At 41.9% G+C, this 25,858-nt stretch overlaps 1 protein-coding gene across 8 annotated transcripts in view; it reads right to left on the bottom strand.

The window, feature by feature from the left end:
* dnajb6b (DnaJ heat shock protein family (Hsp40) member B6b) overlaps positions 1 to 23,985 on the bottom strand; it is a 42,298-nt gene extending 18,313 nt beyond the window's left edge. For 2 of the 8 annotated variants that reach the window (XM_035760540.2, XM_035760554.2), the window contains exons 1-3: positions 23,813 to 23,985; positions 7,123 to 7,227; positions 213 to 322 (exon numbers count right to left, since the gene is read on the bottom strand). In XM_035760540.2, coding sequence (XP_035616433.1) covers positions 213 to 322; positions 7,123 to 7,187 — 175 coding nt within the window. In that variant the 5' untranslated portion in view covers positions 7,188 to 7,227; positions 23,813 to 23,985. Of the gene's footprint in view, positions 1 to 212; positions 323 to 7,122; positions 7,228 to 11,525; positions 11,548 to 11,671; positions 11,736 to 23,812 lie in introns of those variants that run through there. The other 6 variants (XM_035760523.2, XM_035760547.2, XM_035760562.2 and 3 more) reach the window with 5 other exon arrangements.
* Positions 23,986 to 25,858: the final 1,873 nt, after the last annotated feature.

Below are 25,858 nucleotides of genomic sequence, written 5' to 3'. Positions count from 1 at the left end.
AAGAGAAAAGATTTAAGTGCCTTTGAACAGGGTATGGTAGTAGGTGCAACGGTTTGGTTCAAGAACTGCAACGCTGCACTTTCACACTTTTATATTATTATTATTCTTTTTTATTTATTTTACAACCGGATGTGGTAATGAGATCCGGGATTCGTGACATGTGCATTAGCGTTTGCATAATGAGGAGTCTTAGGTGGAGGGGGGAATCTTACCGTCTGACAGGACCTCATAGGCTTCTGAGAGCTCTTTGAACTTCCTCTCTGCGTCTTCCTTGTTGTCTGGGTTCTTGTCTGGATGCCACTTTAGTGCTAGTTTTCTGTACCTAAAGTATGGCAGATGACATACTTTACTACACATAGAAATAGACTTGCATGCACAGACATGTAAAGCCCAAAGATACCGTCAGTTCTCATCTAAGGAGATTGGTAATCTCACCATTCATTTCATAACAAATACCAACTACGTACAACCGTCAATATGCCACATTGTTCCATGAGTTAGTAATTCAATTGAGAGAGGCGTTCTTTTTTATCATTCGCTGATAGAATTGTGGGTTGACGACCGAGGGCTGACCAGGAGAGTGCGATTATCAATTTAACAGATAACTGCTCAAACTGTTTGCTGAATTGCAAACAGAGGATACATTTTTTTTTTTAAGATTCAGTAGTCCAATTTCATCATTCAAATTACACAACCATCTGTGTCGTGACACTTAATTGGAAGACAAAAAAAAACAACCACACAAGTGCAGGCAGAGCAGCAAGGTGTTTAAGGCTGCTAGCTCAATTCTCACCCACCCAGCAAAAAAAATAAAATAAATATATATATATATAAATATTTAAAAGGGAGGCAGTGTAAAGTCCATGACTCTGCAGTCCAGGACAGCGGCTTGTACTGATTCAGCAGTTCTCTCGGACTACGCCAGGCCTGCGGCAGACAGTGGCTACGTCCCAAATGCATCCCTATATATAAAAAAAGTGATATTTAAACCTTTATTTGACTAGGCAAGTCAGTTCAGAACATTTTTTTATTTACAATGATGGCCTACCAAAAGGCAAATGGCCTCCAGGAGGGGATGGGGGCTGGGATGAAGAATGTAACATAAAATATAAAATCGGTCAAAACACGCATCACGACAAGAGAGACACCACCAACACTACATACAGAGAGACCTATGACAACATAGCATGGCAGCAACACAACATTGGTAGCAGCGCAAAAACATGGCACACACATTATTGGGCACAGACAACAGCACAAAGGGCAAGGTAGAGACGACAATGCATCACACGAAGCAACCACAACTGTCAGTAAGAGTGTCCATGATTGAGTCTTTGAAGAGATGGAGACAAAAACGGTCCAGTTTAAGTGTTTGTTGCAGCTCGTTCCAGTCGCTAGCTGCAGCGAAGTGAAAAGAGGAGCGACCCAGGGATGTGTGCGCTTTGGGGACCTTGAACAGAATGTGACGGGAGGAGCGGGTGCACCAAATTTGACCCACACTAAATAGAAACTAGGGTGCCGTTACAGACACAGGTACAGACACTATGGAGGATGGGCCTGACTCAGAACTCCTCCATAAGGCTGCATAGAGACCACAGAGTAGGGATTTATCATTTTATGACAATATATTCTGCTGAGAAGGAGCACATTAAGACCTAGGACTCCATGCAGACCTCGGGCCATAGGAGTCAAGCGTCTCTGTGGAGGAGTGCTGATCTAGGACGAGGTCTTCCCTGTCCATGTAATCTTATTAAAATGGTGATCTAAAAGGCTAAACTGATTTTATAGAGCAGCACTTCTACACAGATGCTGGATTACATACGGCCCCTGTAAAAAGGGTGTCCAAACTCACCTACAGGTGAAAGACAAAATCAAAAAAGGAAAACAACAAGAGCACTGGTGGGGTGCTTCAGGCCCGAGGTAAACCCCATCTTGGTCGTAAGGCAGCAGTCTCACCTGAAGGCAGGGCAGGCCAGCCTAATAGGAACGATTAGTCAGCTGCCGGGGGCGGCAGATTGGCCTGGGGCTGCATTTCCCGAGCTAAACTAACCAAGACTTGCAACACACATACCTTAAAGAATTCTGCCCCAAAACAATGTAAATTTCTCTCAGTCAGTGGCATATGGGTTACTTCGGTGAGCGCTGATGCCGCCCCATGATAAGCAGTAGGCCTATCCACTTTGTCAAAGGGCAGGGGAGCAAATTATTATCCATTTAACACTCAACGGTGTTGTTGGAGAGAGACGCACTGCTGAGTCTCTCCACAATGTTCCGTAAAAAAAAAAGACCATAAATCACGTAGCCTGTAGCCTACGGTACAAAAAAAAGTGCAGTTTTCTGTAGCCTACAGATTGGAGATATATTTTGGACGATGTCATGAGACAGATACTTTGTACATCATGCATGTTTCTCCGATCAAATAGCTAACCTATAATGGTGTCCCAATCAAATAAAAATGTGCTGTGATGTTTGTTAACATGTCATATTCACAACGCTAAAAACAGGAAAGGTCAAAGTTAAATGGACAATATCTGGAATGGAAGAATCAGGCTCCTCACAACTGCTGTCCAGGAATTTCAACCAATGATGTATATAAAGCCTGGATTGCCATCTATTGGCCATTGAGTCTTAGTAACCATCGGTCAGCCATATTGGTACTCCCCAGTAAAGGGTATTGGAATGCTACAGTATTTCAATTAAAATGTTTCAAAAGACAAAAACACTAAGGAAAATGTTTATATATACTTATTTGTATGTTTAGCTAAAATAATAATTTAAAAGTAAGCCCTATGCATTAACAAGTGTCAAAAACGAACGTAGACATTAATAAATGCATTTGTAAAGCTTCCAAAATCTTTTTTACAATGGCGGAGTACCAAGATGGCTGAGCGATGGCTTTAATACAGCGCCCCCTGCCAGTCATCCAGGGTTTATATACACTACATGAACAAAAGTATGTGGACAGTATGTGTTATAAAGTGGTTGAATACTTATTGACTGAAGACCTTTCAGCTTTTAATACATTTGTGAAATATGCAAAAAACATAATTCCACTTTGACATAAAATTGAGATTTTATCCATTTTAAATTCAGGCTGAAACAACTAAATGTGGAAAAAGTAAAGGGGTGTGAATGCTTTCTATATACAGTACATGACCAAAAATATGTGGACATGTGCTCATTCCAAAATCACAGGCATTAATATAGAGTTGGACCCCCTTTGCTGCTATAACACCCTCCACTCTTCTGGGAAAGCTTTCCACTAGATGTTGGAACATTGCTGCGGGGACTTGCCACGAGAGCATTAGTGAGATCGGGCACTGACGTTGGGCAATTAGACCTGGCTCGCAGTCGGTATTCCAATTCCTCCCAAAGGAGTTCAATGGGGTTGAGGTCAGGGCTCTGTGCAGGCCAGTCAAGTTCTTCCACACAGATCTCGACAAACCATTTCTGTACGGACCTCGCATTTTGAACGGGGCATTGTCATGCTGAAACAGTTACGGGCCTTCCCCAAAACTGTGGCCAAAGTTGGAAGCACAGAATCGTCTAGAATTTCATTGCATGCTGTAGTGTTAAGATTTCCCTTCACTGGAAATAAGGGGCCTAGCCTGAACCATGAAAAACAGCCCCTGACTATTATTCCTCCTCCACCAAATTGTACAGTTGGGCACTATGCAGTCAGGCAAGCTAGTGCTCTCCTGGCATCTGCCAAACCCAGATTTGTCCGTTGGACTGCCAGATGGTGAAGAGTGATTCATCATGACAGAGATGCGCTTCCACTGATTTTAGGTTGGTGTTTGGCTGCTGGGACATGCAAATCCATATCATGACACTCCCTGACGTTGCTTCCAGAGGCCGTTTGGAAGTGGGTAGTGAGCGTTGCAACCGAGGACGGGTGATTTCTACGCAGTATGCACTTCAGCACTCAGAGGTCCGGTTCTGTGAGTTTGTGTGGCCTACCACTTTGCAGCCGAGACGTTTTTGCTCCAAGACCTTTCCACTTCACAATAACAGCACTAACAGTTGACCGGGGTAGCTCTAGCTGGGCAGAAATTTGACTTACTGACTTGTTGGAAAGGTGGCATCCTATGATAGTGGCATGTTGAAAGTCACTGAGCTCTTCAGTAAGGCCATTCTACTGGCAATGTTGGTCTATGGAGATTGCATGGCTATGTGCTCAATTTTACACACCTGTCAGCAACGGGTGTGGCTGAAATAGTCGAAACCACTCATTTGAAGGGGTGTCCACATACTTTTGAGTATATAGCATACATCATTGGTTTCAACTCGTGGGCTAAATTGGCATGATAATCAGTGGGCGGCAGAACAGCCAGGACCGGGCCTGCATGAGAGAATACAGGTACAAATACTTAAGTGCTTTTCCTGTGCATTTTTCAGAAGAGCTTATGTCTGTCTGCAAACTACTTCATCCTGTAACTAACTGTCACAGAGAGGTGTAAACAGGGGTTTTCTTGTTACTTTACTTGACTGACTTTGTCCTGCTGGCCTTAATGGGTCGATAGGACCATTAGCCGTAGCTATTTAGGAGGGATATCACACCTGGCACAAATTATTGTCTAGTTATTTTTTTCATGCCGAGGGGTGCCCTATGCCTGCACCCAGAGGGGAGGAGTTAAAAGTCCAGGTACAAGGGGATTTTGTGAGCCTTGGAGGGCCCTGACCTTAAAGATCTCATCTAGGCCTGTCTGTTTGACTCCAAGTACATTGCTTGCTGTGGTGATAATCCTTCTCAGCATATTTCTCTGGCTGACAGTGGCATTGCCAAACCAACAAATACAAAAATATATATTTTTAAATACTCAATAAAGGAGTCAGTATAGTAAAACGGTATAAGGCGAGATATGAAGGAGAGTCTGAAAGAAAGAATTTTACTTTACAATTCACATGACATTCTTGCCTGGCGGCTGGCAACGCGACATTCTTGGTCCGCAGCTCAAATTGACTGTAAATATCATAGTAGCCACTATCCAGTAAACAAAGTATTCAACAATGACAGACTTTTCTTCTAAAACATTAAAACGATTGAATAATGCAACCAAACCATATTAAACAAATCAAAATCATGTTCAGACAATTGCTACAGCATGTCTTCATCACATAAAATTAGCCTATCCAAAATGAACGATTAACCCTCTCACACAAATGTAAAAAGTACCTTACATTTAAAAAAAAAACAGGCTTCATTTTTTGTCAATGTAATGCAAATCATTACATGTGGTAAAAGCAAATTGCGACTAAAACGTGGATTAAATTTTATTTATTTATTTATTTTTTTAATCTGTGAATTCCTCACGACAAGCTGTTTTATATGGAGGCCCATACCCGCCACCAATTATTTTTTAAATCTGATCAACTGTACCCTACCGATAACAACCATAGCTGCAGGTAACCTAGAGAAGCCCATGCGCTCTGATCCCACAGGGGCCAGGGGAAATGTAACACCATGTTTTTATAGCCTAAGCAATGGATATATAGCCTGAAATAGGCAAACGTTTTTTGTGTTCGGAGAAAATGTGAATGCGGTTGATAATCACACGTTGGGTGGCTAGGCTACCTCGGCCTTTTTAATCCAAAATGATTGACTGGGATTAAATCATTCATGACAATAGTGATGACAGTGTATGAGTATCGTTTTTAATTACTGACGCAAAGGCCTACATGATGCAACCCTGCATATGGCGATCTCAACCCTGTTAGTTTTTGTTCAACTGCAGTTGTCTCTGTCTAAGGGGTATTCATCCTCCCTGGGACAGGAGTTTTATGTTTAAACAATATGACCTGATATAATAATCTGGTCACCATCAGAGCCAATATAAAAAAAATATTTTTTTACAGCTGGTTTATTACTACATTATAAGCTTACAACTAAGGTTCGGAGTTGGTTATGTTAGCCTGCTACCAGATAAGGAATGGGGGATGGGCTCCCATAGTTACGTGGCTCAGTGCAGCCGGCAGTTACAGCGTAAACGAAAGGTTACTAGATCGAATCCCTGAGCTAACAAGGTAAAAATCTGTCGTTCTGCCCCTGAACAAAAGCAGTTAACCCACTGTTCCTAGGCAGTCATTGTAAATAAGAATTTGTTCTTAACGGGCTTGCCTAGTTAAATACAAGGTTAAATAAAAAAAAATCAAATGTAGCAGGCTGTTACTGCAATTTCAAGTTAAAACTTAATAAAAACATGATTCAAATATTAGGAAAATGTCTATTAAGTTGAAGCCTTTTCAAAAACAATGCTATGCCATTACCATATACACCGTAGGTGTGTTAGCTTAACGAGACAACTCTGTTTACACTGCCCTGCTTCAAGGGGAACAACTGTCTGGCGAGTGTCATGAACTACCTCCGGAGGTAGAGGTCGAGATGTAGTATGCGCACAAATTTACATTTGAGTAATATGTGTATATTTTTACAGTTAGTCTATTAAGTGCGAAGAGGTTCCAAGATTGAGGTAAAGCAGTTCAAATTGGCAGGGTTAGAAGTGGGTAGCCCAGTGTATCAGAGAGATTGGGTTACACAATTGACCTAGTCAGCGTTGAAACTGAAAGTGAAAAAACAGTTCGCTTGTGTTTAAAAGACCACTTCTCGGTTAATTTAGTGACAGACGGTTATGTTACCATTGTATTCAACACTTAAACTGAAAAACGAAAAGAGGAAAAACACTCCCTTCACAGTGGAGTCGGCACTAACTTAAACCCTAAAAATACATACCGTAGATTCCCAAGCCTAGCAGCACAAAAGGGCAGATCATCATCTCACAATCATACCGCAGTTTTAAAAAGAGGGGTGCGCGAGTCCGTCATTCACAACACATTACTGGCAAAACGTTCACAAAAGACAATAGGAAACCTTGGTCACGGTGCGTGAGCGGGGCTGCTCAGTGGGTCTGTCGGTGTGTGAGCATGCAGGAAGGTTTGCGACAGCGGTACTCAGCCAGGTTACAGGAAGCGGAGTGAGAAAAGTGGAAACTTTCTAAAGCATTAGCGGTTAGCGCTCTCTCCGTTTCTATAATTAGTCTACTACATCCTAAAGAGTGTGTCCCACACTACTAAATTCGACATGCGTGTAAAAAAAAGAGACCATTCCGAACACTGGGTACTCACGCTTTTTTAATGTCCTCGGCCGAAGCGTTTCTCTGGACCCCTAAGATCTGGTAGTATTCTGTCATGGCTGTTTTCTCTGGTTCCTTCTTCTAGACAGCCGTCGCTCTGCAGAGGGAGCAAAGCGCCGTTTTAAAAAAACAAACACAATGTGGAGGAACTCAATGAGGGGAAAAGCACAACAAAGTGGGGCCGTGACAGAGGCAGCCATGTGTGACAGCTAAGAAACCTCCCCTCCCTCCCTCCCTCCCTCCCTCCAGGCTCAGTGGGGTGAGGATAGAAGGGGGGAGGGGGCAGGGTTTCACAGGGTGGCACAACTAAACAATGTAATCAACTGCCCTTAAAATAGAGCCCTCTTGAGAGCGAGCGCAAGAGAGAGAAAGAGAGAGCGCGAGAGAAAGATGAGAAAGAAAGGAGGGCGAGCTGGGGACAAGACTTAAGCTAACATTAGCTCTAACGTTACATACTGATGGGGTAGAGTGGATACCCTGGCCTGCCAATATAAGTAAGAATGAAAGTGTGATTTACGATTGCATATGGACGAATGAAGATCTGAAGCCACAGCCAAAACGCCCAAGTAACACCCTTTCCATAAGCATTTCTTTACTGATATCATAGGCGGCCTGGAGTACCAGGCGAAACATGCCCAGATATACAGTACTTCCATCCCATACAACTCTTCCATTTCCTCGCTACTTAATGTGGCCAATGAGGGGCAGCTTTGAAAAGAATAAACGCCAAAGTGGATCTCTATGGGACGTCGTCTTCCCCTGTCAATTTACAGCCCCAGTAGTCATCTGCATGATCCACCAGCAGTGTTAAACACTCCCGTACCACACGTTCAACCACCACTGACACCCCAAGTCACACTGTACACCCTTTATTAATTTCACATATTAACGGTCCAATTACAACTCAATTAACATACAGTATCTATCACTGACATCAACTATTGTCATGGGGAAAATTTCTAAAATCCTCTTTAAAAACAGGTTGATTTCATGCAAAAGTGGGTGTGTGTCTGACCACTTTCCAAACATGTGACAGTTGTAACATTAGGGACAGATCAACATTTACTGGGGGGGGTTCCAAAAATAGGGGAAGTCCATCTTTTTTTGTGCGGTTATTTTTTTAAATTAGGCACAGGGGAGGGTAGTGCATTTCCCCTCATGGTTTACATTCTCTCTTTTGGAGATTTTACTATAGAATTTCTTCCATACTAGCCAGATTTCCTCATGTGCTTGCATGTACGTCCCCTTATATGTTTTGGCACTTCCCTTATGCTTTTCTGTGAGCTAACTTTTACTATACCACAGGTCAGTATAATCTACCAGTGTAACAGTATATTCAGCAAAGGTGGATCGTTTGTCCAGATCTGCAATAGGCTAACTAGCATAATACCACATATAAAACGCATTCAAAGCTGCATCCATTTTTAATATAAATCCACTACAATAAATAGGAATAGCTGATAGGCAGCAGAGAGGCCAGGTCCCTCATTGCGCATGAAATAATATAGTGAAGACAAGAGACACGCAGCTCGAAAAGCTCCCCTATTGATCTTGTTTAGGGACAATACAAATGATCCTACCTAGACTAGCCTACAACACCACAATGCAATGAATAATTGCATTATTGTTTTCAAGTGAGTACAAAAATTCTACTCCCAGCTGCAGTGAAAACGTCATTTTCAATAGCGGCGCAAAATTCCTGTGATTTTAATATTTAATTTGGGTCGGTTGTGGGTCTAGTCGACAGTTTATAAGGTCTAGAAAGACACCTTAGCAGGCCAGTCTGGCTGTATTTAAAAAAAAACTTGATACAGAGACTTGCTGTCTGTTGCAGATCATTATTCTCCCAAGGCGTCCTATAAAAATAATAATAATGAGGATGTGGTCACATATGCTCCAGGCAGGCCCAGTTAATCAGGAAAGCTTAACTTGCGCTCTGCTTCCTCTCCAATCCGAGCGGCTATTCCTCACGCACCCGAAAGCGTCAATGTAGCCTTCATATTTAGAAATTAACTTTTAACATGCAAACTGCAACAATTTCAAAGATTTTACTGAGTTACAGTTCATAAAAAAAGAAAAAAAATATGAAATCAGTCAATTAAAATAAATTAATTAGGCTCTAATCTGTGGATTTCACATGCCTGGGAATACAGATATGAATCTGTGACCAACATATATTTTTTATTTTAATTTTAAGTAGGGATGTGGATCAGAAAAATCAGTCAGTATCTGGTGTGACCACGATTTGCCTCAAGCAGCACGACACTGGGATTCGTCCATGAAGAACACACTTCTCCAGCAACGTCAGTGGTCATCAAAAGGTGAGCATTTGCCCACTGAATTCGGTTACGACGCTAAACTGCAGTGAGGTCATGACCCTGGTGAGGACAACGAGCACACAGATGAGCTTCCCTGAGACGGTTTCTAATGAAGGCGAAGAAGCTGGATGTGGAGGTCCTTGGCTGGCACAGTTACACGTGGTCTGCAGTTGAGGCCAGATGTACGTACTGCCAAATTCTCCAAAATGACGTGGTGGCGGCTTATGGTAGAGAAATTAACATTAAATAATCTGGTAACAGCTCTGGTAGACATTCCTGCAGTCAGCATGCCAATTGCACACTCCCTCAAAATTTGATATCTGTGGCATTGTGTTGTGACAAAACGGCAGATTTTAGAGTGCCGTTTTGTTGTCCCCAGCCCAAGATGCACCTGTGTAATGATCATGCTGCTTACATCAGCTTCTTGATATGCCACACCTGTGAGGTGGATGGATTATCTTGGCAATGGAGAAATGCTCACTAACAGATGTATACAAATCTGTGCACAACATTGAGAGAAATAAGCTTTGTGCGAATGGAACATTTCTGGGATATTTTATTTCAGCTCATGAAACATGGGACCAACACTTTACATGTTGTATTTAGATGTTTCTTTTTAGTGTAGCAGCAGATTAGATATTTCCTAGAATGTATAGAGCATACAAAGTATACCTAGTGGGTGTATATAGGGCACCTAGTGGGTGCTACAGGGGGTATAGGAAGGGAAACCTATAGAGAGCAAGAGCTGTGTTTATCGAGTGTCTCAGCGTAGACTTCAGATCACAAAGATTAAGATGACCTACACAGGGAGGGGCCTGATTCTAGATCCGCACTCCTACTCCGAAATGCTCGATGCATAAGGCCCCTGGTCTAACAGGAGATCCTTCACACAACACCGGGAGAAAGTCTGCATGATTTCCTTACTGTGGCCTCACACTGTTCAACACTTAATGAAACATCCATGACTAAGTAACAGTCATAACGCGACTAGGTCTCTGCCCGAGGCCTGGTATTCCCGGTTTATTTGGAAATCACATCAGATGTTTAAAAGAGTACAAATGGAGCATTGTGAAACAAAGAAAGTTGAGAGAGAGAGAGAGAGATCCAAAACTCCAGTCATCAAAACAGGACATGCCCTATTGAGCAAGATTACCAGGTAAAACGTGCATAGCTCAAGGTGGATCTTTTGTAAGGGTTTCTATTTCTATGTAGCCCAATGGAAGTCCCCGAGACAGCAGATCTCAAATTGTAGACAGCCAGAGCAGTGAGGACAGAACTGAAGTAAAGCGCTATGCTCTTGAGTGTATGTCCTAAATGGTATCCTATTCCCATTATAGTGCACTACTTTTAACCATGGGCTCTGGTCAAACGTAGTGCACTATATAGGGAATAGGATGCCATTTAGGACATAGCCGTGAGTACCTTACTGTAGCAGTTAGTCTGTTGTCGCATATCAAAAATAAATAATTACTACACTGTAGTCACGGTCATACAATCCATACTAAACCATAAAATGTTGTTATTCCAAAAGCTATGAACCTGCCAAGTGTTAAATCCTGGCTGAAAGAGAGCGAGAAACACACGCTGCATGTACACAGGCAGCCAGTTTATTATATTATTTTTCACTAATTGGTCTTTTGACTTCAGATCAGATCAGCTCTGAAAAAGATCTGATGTGAAAAGATCTAATGCGATTTGTCAAAAGACCAAATAGTGGTAAACATTAAAATTGGCCTGGGTGTGTAAACGCAGCCAGAGAGACAGATCTGTTTACATATTAATTGACAGTGGGAGAATCTCTGCTGTTTACAATGGCCTTCAAATGACCTTAAAAAAAAAAAACTTCACTTGTCTTACACTAACTGACATAGCTTACAGTAGATACACAAACCAGGTAAACAAACACCATTACTCCACAGCACACTACTTATGGGTCAAATCAGCCTGGTCCTCAACTAAAGCTGAAACCGTAGAGCAGCCCAAGTTCGTCGAAGATAGACGGAGAAAACACGACCAACGAAAGTCGTAGACATGTTCAAAGCTAATAGCCATGTCTACTATATCAAACAATACTTACCAAAGATAGAAATACGGCATAAACATGTGACCCCAAGCCCAGGTTGAAAACAAACTGATACATGAAGGATATTAGTCAAGTAATATGTTCTTAACCACAAACAAACTAGTAAACAATGAAATCAACTTTGTAGAGCAATCAGTTACCAGTTCCACTGGGAGTCCAGTTGTATCCTGTTTGTTTGTTTGCTATTAATAACCTCTGTGCCCTTTTCTGCTCTGTTAGTGTATGTGAGCGTGTGTGTTTTTTGGGGGAGGGGCAGATGCCTCATGCACCTCCTGGTTGGCACAGTGATGGTAAACCTCTAGCAGGCCTGGTCAGTGTTGCTGTCCCAGAGCAGGGGATACACGCCTCTCTTCATCCTACACTCTTTCCCTCTCGTTTATCATTTTCCTTCGCTTGCTCGGTCCTTCCCCTCGTCCCCCCTCGCACCCTTCCAATAGAACTAGATCATGAATAGGAGTCATGCTCAATAGACATTCAGATGAGCACAGGACCTATATTCATAAAATGTTTCAGAATTTAACTGCTGATCTAGGATTAATCTTGGCATTTAGACCATTGTGAATAAGATCTCATGGACAGGAGAACTGATTCTAGATCAGCACTCCTACTCTGATATTGCCCTGGCCACTGACCCATCTCATGACTCTGTCAACAATCTCAATGTCTTGACTCAAGGCACATGTACTGAAAGTCTCCCTCATGTCCATTCTAGCTAATGGATTAGAACACAGTCAGTGTTTGACAGCTACCTGTGCGAGTGCACGTCTGAGCTCTGAATGTGGGTCAATCAATCCCAATGCCTCAGTGCATCAGATCCCTACTCAATGCAATGATCGATGCCATTCGTTCGACAGTATTGAACTGTTACAGTGGCCAGGCATAGAGCTAGACTGCTGACTAATGGACAGGAAATGCAAGTCATCATGACCAATTAGTTTGGAGTTGTTAGATGGCAAAACAAATGTGCCATGTTATTAGACGAATGGCCAAACAGTTGAGTTATAATAATGTCACAAGTTTATAAAGTGATGCCCTAGACATTACCTTAGTCAAATGCAACAATCCTACAATAAAGACAGAATCAGCAGTAGGGGGAAATGGCGCCACAGGCCGCCCCACCACCATTGCTATTATTTTTGTTGCCAAGCTGAGGATCATCGCGCAGCATCGTAAAAATTGACGATGTCCAAGTGGTCCTTGGTTGCCGAGTTTAGGTTTAATGCATCAGTCTGTGGTACCGTCTATTCACAATATCAATTATCCCAGCTATACAGAGTGGTGTTGAGGCTATACAGTATTTGTTTATAATTACATCGTTTACAAACAACGGGGATGAAGAAAGCTTATATTTTGGGTGCTGTTGGGGTAGGACAGTTGAAAAAAGCTCATGAGGCATGAATGACTGACATTCAAGAATAATGAGATACAGTTAAAAGTTGAGACACCTACTCATTCAAGGGTTTCTTTATTTTTACAATTTTCTACATTGTAGAATAATAAAGACAAATCTATGAAATAACACATGGAATTATGTAGTAAACAAAAAAATTAAATATATTTTAGATTATTCAAAGTAGCCACCCTTTCCGATGACAGCTTTGCACACTCTTTGAATTCTCAACCAGCTTCACCTGGAATGCTTTCCCAACCGTCTTGAAGGAGTTCCCACATATGCTGAGCACTTGTTGGCTGCTTTTCCTTCACTCTGTGGTCCAACTCATCCCAAACCATCTCAATTGGGTTGAGGTCAGGTAATTGTGGAGGCCAGGTCATCTGATGGAGTGCTGCATCACTCTCCTTGTTCAAATATCCTGTACACAGCATGAAGGTTTGATGGGTAATTTTCCTGTTGAAAAACAAATGATATTCCCACTAAGCGCAAACCAGATGGGATGGTGTATCGCTGCAGAATGCTGTGGATAGTCATGCTGGTTAAATGTGCCTTGAATTTTAAAATCAAATCACTGACAGTCACCAGCAAAGCACCCCCACAGCGTCACACCTCCTCCTCCATGCTTCCCAGTGGGAACCACACATGCGGAGATCATCCGTTCACCTACTCTGCATCACACAAAGACCAAAAATCTCAAAATTGGACTCATCAGACCAAAGGACGAATTTATACCAGTCTAATGTCAATTGCTCGTGTTTCTTGGCCCAAGCAAGTCTCTTCTTCTTATTGGTGTCCTATAGTGTTTTTTTCTGCAATAATTCAACCATGAAAGCCTGATTCACGCAGTCTCCACTGAACAGCTGATGTTGAGATATGTCTTACTTGAACTCTGAAGCATTTATTTGGGCTGCAATTTCTGCGGCTGGTAACTCGAACTGATCCTCTGCAGCGGAGGTAACTCTGGGTCTTCCTTTCCTATGGCGGTCCTCATGAGAGCCAGTTGCATCATAGAGCTTGATGTCTTTTGTGACTGCACTTGAAGAAACTTTCAAAGTTCTTGAAATGTTCCAGATTGACTGACCTTCATGTCTGAAAGTAGTGGACTGTAATTTCTTTGCTTATTTGAGCTGTTCTTGACATAATATGGACTTGGTCTTTTTCAAAATAGGGATATCTTCTGTATACCTCCCCTACCATGTCACGACAACTGATTGGCTCAAACGCATTAAAGGAAACAAATTCCACAAATGAACTTAAGGCACACCTGTTAATTGAAATGCATTCCAGGTGACTACCTCGTGAAATTGGTGTGCAAAGCTGTCATCAAAGCAAACGGTGGCTACTATGAAGAATCTCTAATATAAAAATGTATCTTGATTTGTTTAACACTTTTTTGGTTACTACATGATTCCATGTGTTATTTCATAGTTGATGTCTTCACTATTATTCTACAATGTAGAAAATAATAACAATAAAGAAACCCTTGAATGAGAAGGTGTTTCCAAACTTTTGACTGTATGCATGTATATGCAAATAAAAGGTGTACATTGTTCTCAGTATTTTGTCAATTCTCCCACGACACCATTTTCACGTCAGGTGACCCCACATGGGGTCGCAACCCTTAGTTTGGGAACCGCTGATGTAGAGTAAGGAATTGTTGGCAGAATAGATAGATGCAGTTCAATGCATGATTAATATAATTCACCAACACATGTCTTGGTAGTCCAAGAAATATTGCTATAATGTAAAATCACAGCTGACCTGGAACATTGCTTGGTTCCTCCACCCATTCGGGATGCACGGTTTCAGTTTGAATTTATGTAGCAAGCTAAATACACGGATCCTAACGTTAGCTAGCTAGCTGCTGGGAGGATGTTGTCATTGGACGAGTGGCCGACTGTCCCGCCATACCGTTTTTTTTTTGTGTGTGACTAGTTAGATAAGGTATGCAGGTGTCATTTGGTGAGCAAGCAAGACATGTGAATCTCTTTGCTAGTTAGCTATGCTGAACCACTGTTACAGTTAGCATATCTCTTAGTTTTGATTCAGAGAGTTTGGGTTAAATGCGGAAGACAGATTTCAGTTGTGCAACTGACCAGGTATCCCATTTTCCTAGTTGTCGGTCAAATGCATTTGGCGTCGATCAAATGGGCGGGCAGGCAGGCAAGTTCCCATTCAGTTGTCAAAACGTGAATTGGGACAATAATGCATTGGCAGGCACAGCCTGGTCTCAGACTCGACGTAACATAGTAATCCGGGACACCCAAATATGTTACGTTTGGTATGGTTACATAAGACAGATGGTTGTCGTGGAAATTCAACACAGGGACACTCGAAGTTAATATTGAAATGAATCATTCCTTATTAACAGCAAGCTGGAGAGGTCACAGTCAAACTTAGTTGCATAAAGTACCGGTCTGAAGTGAGCTCCCTCGGGTTAGTCCAGTTAGATCTCCTATATGCTGCTTACACAGACAAGTCATATTTGCATGATTTTTCTTATTCATTATTCACAATTAATAGATCACTAACGTTTGGTTCATGCATGTGAATGACCAATACCTCACGAGGCTTCTTCTCTCCGAGCAGAGACCTTGAAACTGAGATATCAGCTTCCGTTCTCTAAACAATGTTCTGGGTGTACTGCCAAATTGCAGATACTGATAGTGAGGATTCCTCCCAGGCACATTGTTACTTGCATGAACATAGAAAATTTAGTTAATTAATTTATTTATTTATTGGGGACAATGCAACATCAATAATGCAACATCAATGTGCAGTCCAGTTTCACAATTCCTGACATTTAATCCTAGTAAAAATTCCCTCTTAGGATCACCACTTTATTTTAAGAATGTGAAATCTCATGATAATACGAGAGAGAATTATACATTTCAGCTTTATCACAGCTATATCACATTCCCAGTGGGTCAGAAGCTCACATGCTACCAAATACTAATTGAGTGTATTGCCTTTAAATTGCTTAACTTTGGTCAAACGTTTTGGGTAGCCTTCCACAAGCTTCCCACAATCAAGTTGGGTGAATTTTGGCCCATTCCTCCGGACAGGGCTGGTGTTACGGAGGTTAGGTTTGTAGGCCTCCTTGCTTGCACATGCTTTTTCAGTTCTGCCCAAAAATGTTCTATGGGATTGAGTTCAGGGCTTTGTGATGGCCACTCCAATACCTTGACTTTGTTGTCCTTAAGTCATTTTGCCACAACTTTGGAAGTATGCTTGGGATAATTGTCCATTTGGAAGACCCATTTGCGATCAAGCTTTAACTTTCTGACTGATGTCTTCAGATATTGCTTCAATATATCCACATAGCTTCATGAGGTAGGAAAATTATCTATTTTGTGAAGTGCAGTCCCACCTGCAGCAAAGCACCCCCACAGCATGATGCTGCCATCCCAGTGCTTCATGGTTGGGATGGTGTTCTTTGACTTGCAAGCCGCCCCCTTTTTCCTCCAAACATAGTTATGGTCATTAGGGCCAAACAGTTCTAATTTTGTTTCATCAGACCAGAGGACATTTCTCCTAAAAGTACAATCTTTGTCCCCATGTGCAGTTGCTAACCGTAGCCTTGCTTTTTAATGGCAGTTTTAGAGCAGTGGCTTCCTCCTTGCCTTTCAGTTATGTCAATATAGGACTCGTTTTACTGTGGATATAGATACTTTTGTACCCATTTCCTCCAGCATCTTCACAAGGTCCTTTGCTGTTGTTCTGGGATTGATTTGCACTTTTCGCACCAAAGTACGTTCACCTCTAGGAGACCGAACACATCTCCTTCCTGAGCGGTATTGAATTCTAAGAACACTATCATTATCTGAGGAAAATATAGGTGGCAGAAGAACAAGTGCCGGGAGGGAGGGTGTGGTCAACCGTGTCCATAATGGATATAGGCTTGTTTAAAATAGTTCACTTGTGGTATCAGGTTAATTGTGGAGGTCTGCACACTGCAAAATGTATAGTAATTTAGACAAAAAATGCATTGAGATACCGATCCGTCATCAACATGCCACTCGTGACAAAAGCTACGGCTGAAATGTCATTGCTTGAATCCATAAATGAAATTGTGTAATGAAACATGTGTAACTGTTTGAAGCAAAGGTCTTAAGCCATGGTTTTACTAATTGGATTGTACAACCCAGAATGAAGGGTTTGAAAGTGTCTGTGTCTGTTTTACGTGTGGATTGTTTAATACTTTGATAGTTTAAGTAATAACCAAATTAATAAAATGTCATGATAATTATCAGAGTGGGTGATCTCATCCTTCTAGACCTATCGGCTGCCTTCAATACTGTGAACCATCAGATCCTCCTCTCCACCCTCTCCGAGTTGGGCATCTCCGGCGCGGCCCACGCTTGGATTACGTCCTACCTGACAGGTCGCTCCTACCAGGTGGCGTGGCGAGAATCTGTCTCCTCACCACGCGCTCTCACCACTGGTGTCCCCCAGGGCTCTGTTCTAGGCCCTCTCCTATTCTCGCTATACACCAAATCACTTGGCTCTGTCATAACCTCACATGGTCTCTCCTATCATTGCTATGCAGACGACACACAATTAATCTTCTCCTTTCCCCCTTCTGATGACCAGGTGGCGAATCGCATCTCTGCATGTCTGGCAGACATATCAGTGTGGATGACGGATCACCACCTCAAGCTGAACCTCTGCAAGACGGAGCTGCTCTTCCTCCCGGGGAAGGACTGCCCATTCCATGATCTCGCCATCACGGTTGACAACTCCATTGTGTCCTCCTCCCAGAGCGCTAAGAACCTTGGCGTGATCCTGGACAACACCCTGTCATTCTCAACTAACATCAAGGCGGTGGCCCGTTCCTGTAGGTTCATGCTCTACAACATCCGCAGAGTACGACCCTGCCTCACACAGGAAGCGGCGCAGGTCCTAATCCAGGCACTTGTCATCTCCCGTCTGGATTACTGCAACTCGCTGTTGGCTGGGCTCCCTGCCTGTGCCATTAAACCCCTACAACTCATCCAGAACGCCGCAGCCCGTCTGGTGTTCAACCTTCCCAAGTTCTCTCACGTCACCCCGCTCCTCCGCTCTCTCCACTGGCTTCCAGTTGAAGCTCGCATCCGCTACAAGACCATGGTGCTTGCCTACGGAGCTGTGAGGGGAACGGCACCTCAGTACCTCCAGGCTCTGATCAGGCCCTACACCCAAACAAGGGCACTGCGTTCATCCACCTCTGGCCTGCTCGCCTCCCTACCACTGAGGAAGTACAGTTCCCGCTCAGCCCAGTCAAAACTGTTCGCTGCTCTGGCCCCCAATGGTGGAACAAACTCCCCACGACGCCAGGACAGCGGAGTCAATCACCACCTTCCGGAGACACCTGAAACCCCACCTCTTTAAGGAATACCTAGGATAGGATAAAGTAATCCTTCTCACCCCCCCCCTTAAAATATTTAGATGCACTATTGTAAAGTGGCTGTTCCACTGGATGTCATAAGGTGAATGCACCAATTTGTAAGTCGCTCTGGATAAGAGCGTCTGCTAAATGACTTAAATGTAAATAAGAGGGAATGTGATGGAAAATGTTTGTGCTTTTCTAATAACCAATGTCTGTGTTCATGCAAGTGACTGATTGAATGTGCCTGGGAGGAATCCTCACTATAAGCAATTTCACCCAGAATATCGTTTTGAGAACCAAAAGGCATCTCATTTTCAAGGTCCCAGCTTTGGAGCGAAGAAGCCTCGTGGAGGTATTGGTCAGTCACATGCAGGAACTAAAGTTAATGATGTATTAATGATGAATAATTAAATCATGTAAATCATGCAAATATAACTTGTCTGTGTAAGCAGTATATAAGAGAACTAACGGGACTGCCCCGGGGGAGCTCCTGACCGACATGTGTACATGGTGCATTGAGTTGGCTGGAACCTCTCCAGCGCACTGATATTAAAGGACGATTCATTTAATATTGACCTCAGGTGTCCCTGGTGTTGAATTTCCACAACAAATTTTCCATCATAGTTACTTAAGGCCTAGGGTGGTTGGTAACATATTGTATATTTGCAAATTCATAACATATTGTATATTTTTCAAATTTGTAACAAATACAAATTATAATTGTTAACATATATGAAATGACTGATGTATTAATTTGTTGATGTCCATACCATACGAAACGTAACATATCATACTAAATGGAGTATGATTTACATACAGAATAATACAAAATGCTCCAAGACCAGGTTGGCAGGCAAACTGCAGAAGGGGCGAACAGCCTACTATTCCCCATCGTTTAACAGTTCAATTTTGATAGCGAACTACAAGCTGAAAAAGTATATAAACAGATTTTAACAAGATTTCATGTTGCTAACCAGGTGCAGGAAATGTACTCTTGCGTTCTCATTTCAGCTGGTTGCTAGGGTAACTGAGTTGTGTGAGTGACAGCTGAGGTACAGAGGTTAGGTTGAGGGGGGGTTATTAGTGTGAACAGACGCAGATAAGGTACCTAGCCCCAGAACCTACCCGGTTAGAATTGGAGAGAGACGCACACTGAAGACATTTGTTCTCAGTGTGTAAGCCAAGCAGACAAAGTTCACACAAAACACATTGAGTTTGTTAGGCTATAGTCTCATGAAAGACAAAACATTCAAATGTTAGGTTACATCTGTCGGTAGGCTGAGCGATATGGATTATGAGAAACATTTCTACTGGTAGACTGTTTCCTGTTTTTTTTGAGTCACTCATTATTTCTGGCGAATCACAATTTTGCCTGGGTGCACCTGGGGGTGGGCCGATTTGGCCCAATCTTGTGAGATTTGATCCTGGGTTGCCGAGACTAAAACAAACATTTTCAGTTTGTTAAGCATTATACTGTAGTGCTGTGCCAAAATACGTTACAAGGTGGAAGCTTCTGGATACAATATTTGATGAAAGCAATTAAAAGATCTTTCATGGGGATTCATGAAAACTAGAAACCCAAGTGAGCACACAAGGGTGCCAAGATGTTAAATCTTCCCAGAAAGTTTGATTAAATTGCCAAATCCAACTGTGGTAAAATCAGACAAAACAATTTTTGTTTGAGTTTGGAAATATACCCATGGGGCCAGCATAATATCTCATGTCTAACGATGGTATGCGCCTCACAACTTTTCCAGGCAGTTTATAACTATTGCACACTTAGAAATCTATTTGACTGGATCAACTACAGACTACTATCTAGAGTCCATAGTATTAAACGCCCCCATATTGTAGAACTGATGTAGAACGCATTTGACAAAACTGTTGTGATCGAAACAGAGCATTTGTCTGAACAAAAATGTTTACACAGCTCTTGTGGAGACAATATTTTGGTGCAGACAAACGCTGTTGCGTCACAAGAATAGCAGTTGTATCATAGCCATTGTTTCAGATGTGTTACGCAAACCAGAGTGTGTATGGGCCAGTATGAAGAAGTCAAACCTCATCAATAATGCCTGTGTAAAGGAAAGATAGAGTAGTCTACTTCTACTGACTAACAGAGGTTCCTATGGCCCAGGGCAGGTTCTAAAATATGATGACTCACTTCTTTGCCAACTAGTGAAAAAGTTACAGCCAGGGATAAGTAGGGGGAAATGAGACAGTACTTCTCCCTAATTCTAGTGGCTATCATTAACTTTTCCTAAGAACTCTTTGCCTACCTTTGTGTAAAACGCACGGGGAAAAGGCTAGCAAACTTGTTTTAGATTCACATTAGTCTGATGGTAAGAATCGGGTCGAGTTGTTATGGGGATGCATAGAACTTACAAACAGTATCAGACATTCAAGTTAATTCATGCATAACTTCTGTATGTAGGCTACATGAAATGTAACTCGTTTTCATAACTGGCATCTAGTGAGAACGTGGTTTCTGTGACATAGGGAACAACACAATGTGCATTCAATCCCCAGATTAGTGGCACCATGCTGTAAAGTCACTGTGAGCCCACTGGAATTCAGGCATCTTAATGGACTCCTGTCCTCTGCTAGACAGAGTTGGCCCTATCTTCTGGCAGTTGAGGTGGTAATTCAATGACATAATTAATAGTTACTGTGCTCTCTTTATGCCTCATTACTTACAGTAAAATACTCTGTGCTTAATTGTTCTGTAATATGCTTAGTGGCAAAGAAAGGCAATTGATACAGTTGAAGTAGGAAGTTTACATTTACATTTAAGTCATTTAGCAGACGCTCTTATCCAGAGCGACTTACAAATTGGTGCATTCACCTTATGACATCCAGTGGAACAGCCACTTTACAATAGTGCATCTAAATCTTTTAAGGGGGGTGAGAAGGATTACTTTATCCTATCCTAGGTATTCCTTAAAGAGGTGGGGTTTCAGGTGTCTCCGGAAGGTGGTGATTGAAGTTTACGTAGACTTAGGTTGGAGTCATTAAAACTTGTTTTTCAACCACTCCACAAATTTCTTGTTAACAAACTATAGTTTTGGCAAGTCAGTTAGGACATCCACCTTGTGCATGACACAAGTAATTTTTCCAACAATTGTTTACGAACAGATTATTTCATTGTATCACAATTCCAGTGGGTCAGAAGTTTGCATAAACTAAGTTGACTGTGCCTTTAAACAGCTTGGAAAATTACAGAAAATTATGTCATGGCTTTAGAAGCTTCTGATTGACTCAAATGATGTTAATTCGCCTATTGGAGGTGTACCTGTGGATGTATTTCAAGGCCTACCTTCAAACTCAGTGTCTCTTTGCTGGACATCATGGGAAAATAAAAATAAATCAGCCAAGACCTCAGAATTTTTTTGTTGTAGACCATCACAAGTCTGGTTCATCCTTGGGAGCAATTTCCAAACGCCTGAAAGTACCATATTCATCTGTACAATCAATAGTACGCAAGTATAAACACCATGGGACCATGCAGTCATCCTACTGCTCAGGAAGGAGATGTGTTCTGTCTCCTAGAAATGAACGTGCTTTGGTGCGAAAAGTGCAAATCAATCCCAGAACAACAGCAAAGGACCGTGTGAAGATGCTGGAGGAAACAGGTACAAACGTATTTATATACACAGTAAAACAAGTCCTATATTGACATAACCTGAAAGGCCGTTTAGTGAGGAAGAAGCCACTGCTCCAAAACCGCCATAAAAAAGCCAGACTACGGTTTGCAACTGCACATGGGGGACAATATCAGACTTTTTGGAGAAATGTCTTCTGGTCTGATGAAACAAAAATAGAACCGTTTGGCCATAATGACCGTCGTTATGTTTGGAGGAAAAAGGGGGAGGCTTGCAGGCCGAAGAACGCCATCCCAACCTAAGACAGGGCATTTTTACTATGATTAAATGTCAGGAATTGTGAAAAACTGAGTTTAAATGTTTTTGGCTAAGGTGTCTAACCTTCCGACTTCAACTGTAAATATTGAAGATAGTGTTGTCATTCTAGATTTGATAATAAGTAAACTATCTCCTTGAAATGTTATAGCAAAGGTGTGTCATTAGCATATTGTATACTACTGATGCCAATGCTGCACTGACAAAAACAAATACCATAGGAACTGTCTGGTTGAAAACATTGAACTAAGTTAGGGAAACATTGGCCTGTCCTTCAGCATAAATGCATGGTACCTATTAGCCCAAGATGTACTCTTAAGGAGCCTACCATTACTCCAAGATCCTTGTGTGTTATTTTCAGAGGGAGACTGTCTCTGGGAGCTAAATACTCCATCTAAACGTGAATTGATTTCTCAATTGCGATACGGTTCTTAGAAACATGAAGCCCTTTACTTTCATATCACATTCAAATAATGTCGCAAATGCAAAATATACACTGTAGACTGTTTTAACCGGCTTCAGAGTTCAGTGACAACAGGTTTCTGGCGGCCTTCTGTTGACATGCTAAATAGCTAACTAGCACTGGTGGTTCCTCTGTCTTATTTCTGTTATGCTAAACACGCACTGTAACATGGAGATATGGCCATATGGGAACACTAACCCTACAAAAGGTGTGTATCAATTTAACCTTTTATTCCTCACTGATATGGAAGATAAGGTCGTTATGCTTCCAATCCCATATGTATGTATTTAAACTTTAACTATGCAAGTTAGTTAAGAACAAAAACGATTATTTGACAATGACACCTACCCCGGCCAAAACCTACCCTAACGACGCTGGGCCAATTGTGAGTCGATGAACTACGTGATGCCGTTATCGGGGCTCTTATCAAAACTCCCGCTTAATGAAGACGCCTTCGTCCAATGACTCGTATGTGTAATGTAATGGCACAGATTCATTATCAAGTGCTAGGTACCTACCTATACATAGATCAAAAACAATAACTAATATGACACCCATTGAAACAATATTCTATACCTATGATGACGTTCGTTTGAGCTGACTGAAGGGCTTAAAATACGCAGCTGCAACAGAATATAGTCAAGTGACAGCGGCTCCCAACTCCAGTCATCGGGTACCCCAAGCACATATTTTTTGTGTGGCCCCGGACAAGGACACCTGAATGTACTTGTCATCAAGCCAATGACTTGTTGAATCATGTGTTTTTGTCTGTGACAACAACAGAAATGTGTGCTGTTTGGGGTACTCGAGGACCGGAATTGGAAACACTGGTATACGTGGGCTCGGGACGCTGACAGGAACGAGACGCTACAGCGGATTTAAACACACACAATTACTGCGTTCACGGAAAATTGGAACTCGAAAAAAAAAACACGAGATCCGACTGAGAATAGTTTTTTTTAAATGGTCATCCAACTCAGATTTCAAAGTCCGATCTCTGGTATCATTCTAGAGCTCGACTTTCCCGACCTGAAGATCACCGAGGTCGTGAGTTGACCTCGCCCCCCCCCCCGAGAACCCAAATTAACCATCACCAGCGACTACATTAACGTCCAAATATTTGAGAAAAAATGCGCTCACCTTCCACCCCAGCTGAAGAGATTTGTCCGTGCCTTCGTTTACTGACCTATGTGAATGCCAATAAACTAGGTTTTGTTTTTAGCGATCCGTCTATAGTTGGAAACTGTGCGTCTCCGGATATTCTGCTCGTGCTTGTGGTACCTCATCAGTGTTTGAACAGAGCAACGCTTTCTCAGATGTCATATATACATGGATAGTCTCGTGACTGTAAAACACCCGTATGCCAATAGGAGCTGTGCAATTGATGCGCTCTGCGCACATGTGAACAACTGTCACTTCCTGCATTAGATAGAGGGGGGTTGGGAACCGTTGTGAATGGTGACGCTGGAATTTGTTAATGTTCTGGAAATTGCCAATTTGCTCGAAGGGTCATTGACATTACTCAACACCGGTTTGCGTTTCAAAGCTAGAAGTGTATGAAGGAATGCGAAAGTATTGGAAAGGTCCAATTCTATCATGCAAATTCACGCCATCTGCTGAGCAAACGTAGCCTGATGTAGTCTGCAAATTGTCTTATTTTAATCTCATCCAATGGCATAGAATAAGTAATGGAATTTTCTAAACTACATGGGCAAGAATTGAAAAATACCTGTGCTATTTGGATAGATCTAAAGGTCATGCGTAGCCTAAACCTTATTTTGATCCAGTGAATAGGCAAATAACCCAATTGAAATTACAATACCCCTAATAGTAAATCTAGAATGATTCAATTTAGTCTATTCCTGAATTTTTATGAAATTGACCCCAAAACGGAGCAGCCAAGCCTGCTTCGATTTCACCGATTGTTCAACTGTAATTGTACCAGCTCGAGATTACGATTAGCCACAACGACACTGAAGCGGTCAAGGCCGTCTGCAGGTGCCAGGGACGCAGTCTCAATGAAAGTGATAGATAGTCTATTACTTACGGACATTGTGGCGGTCAATATCTAATTAGCTTCGTGAACATGGCCTATACGGAAAATGGGATCAGAATATGGAGCGCAATAGATAATGAGGATGGACGTTTATGGCACAATATTATATTTTCTCATGAGAGGGAGAGATTATAGGACTTTAGTGCATGTCTATGAACCGGTTTCCAGGACACAGTTTAAATCTTGGCCGAAAAAAAGCATGCTCAATGGAGAATCTCCTTTGAAATTCCGTTTTATAGCACTAAGATTAATCTGTGTACGAAAACGCCCTATTATGTTAAATAATGTTATTCTTAAGCAATGAGGCCCGAGGGTGGTGTTTGACCAATATACCATGGCTAAGGGCTGTTAATTTCCATTTAACCCATACAAGTTCTTGAGTCACTGCCACGTTTATACTGTCAGTGGATTTAAGCAGTTATGATTATCAGGCCTATATGGTTACTCATTTGTTTCGGCAAATTGTTATAGGTTTTGATGCTCAATTGTCTATTAAGCAATAAGACCCCAGGGGGTGTGGTATATGGCCAATATACTGTTCTAAGGTTCTAATGCAAGACGCAACGATATTATAAACTGGGTGGTTGAGCCCTGAATGCTGATTGGCTGACAGCCTTTGTATATCAGACCATATACCACGGGCATGACAAAACATTTATTTTGCTGTTCTTATTAAGTTTGTAACCAGTTTATAATAGCAATAAGGCACCGCATAAGAACAGCACTTAGCCGTGGTATATTAACCGTGTAATTGCTTAAATAGACATTTGAGCATCAAAACCTGGAACAATTTGCCTAAACAAATGAATAACCATATAGGCCTGCTAATCGTAGCTGCTTAAAACCACTGACAGTAAAAACGTGGAAGTGACTCAAGAACTTGTATGGGTTAAATGGAAATGTACACAATTCAAAGCCAAGGTATGTGACACTCCCCCAGTCGTGCCTGGGCTAGCTTAACCATGACGCAACATCACGTCAGAGCATTGTGGTAAACTTTTATGCAAATATGGTGACTCTGTCATTGATAAGATATTACTTTAATTTGATAAAACATCACTATTTTTTTATAATTAGAGATAAATAGTGAATGGTATTGGAGTTACTTTTAAGCATTTAAAAATAAGGAA

The sequence above is a fragment of the Oncorhynchus keta genome, chromosome 4 (assembly GCF_023373465.1).
Source record: "Oncorhynchus keta strain PuntledgeMale-10-30-2019 chromosome 4, Oket_V2, whole genome shotgun sequence".
Lineage (NCBI taxonomy): Eukaryota > Metazoa > Chordata > Actinopteri > Salmoniformes > Salmonidae > Oncorhynchus > Oncorhynchus keta.
The sequence above is the reverse complement of the archived record's forward strand: the minus strand, read 5'-3'. Positions and strand labels throughout refer to the sequence as shown.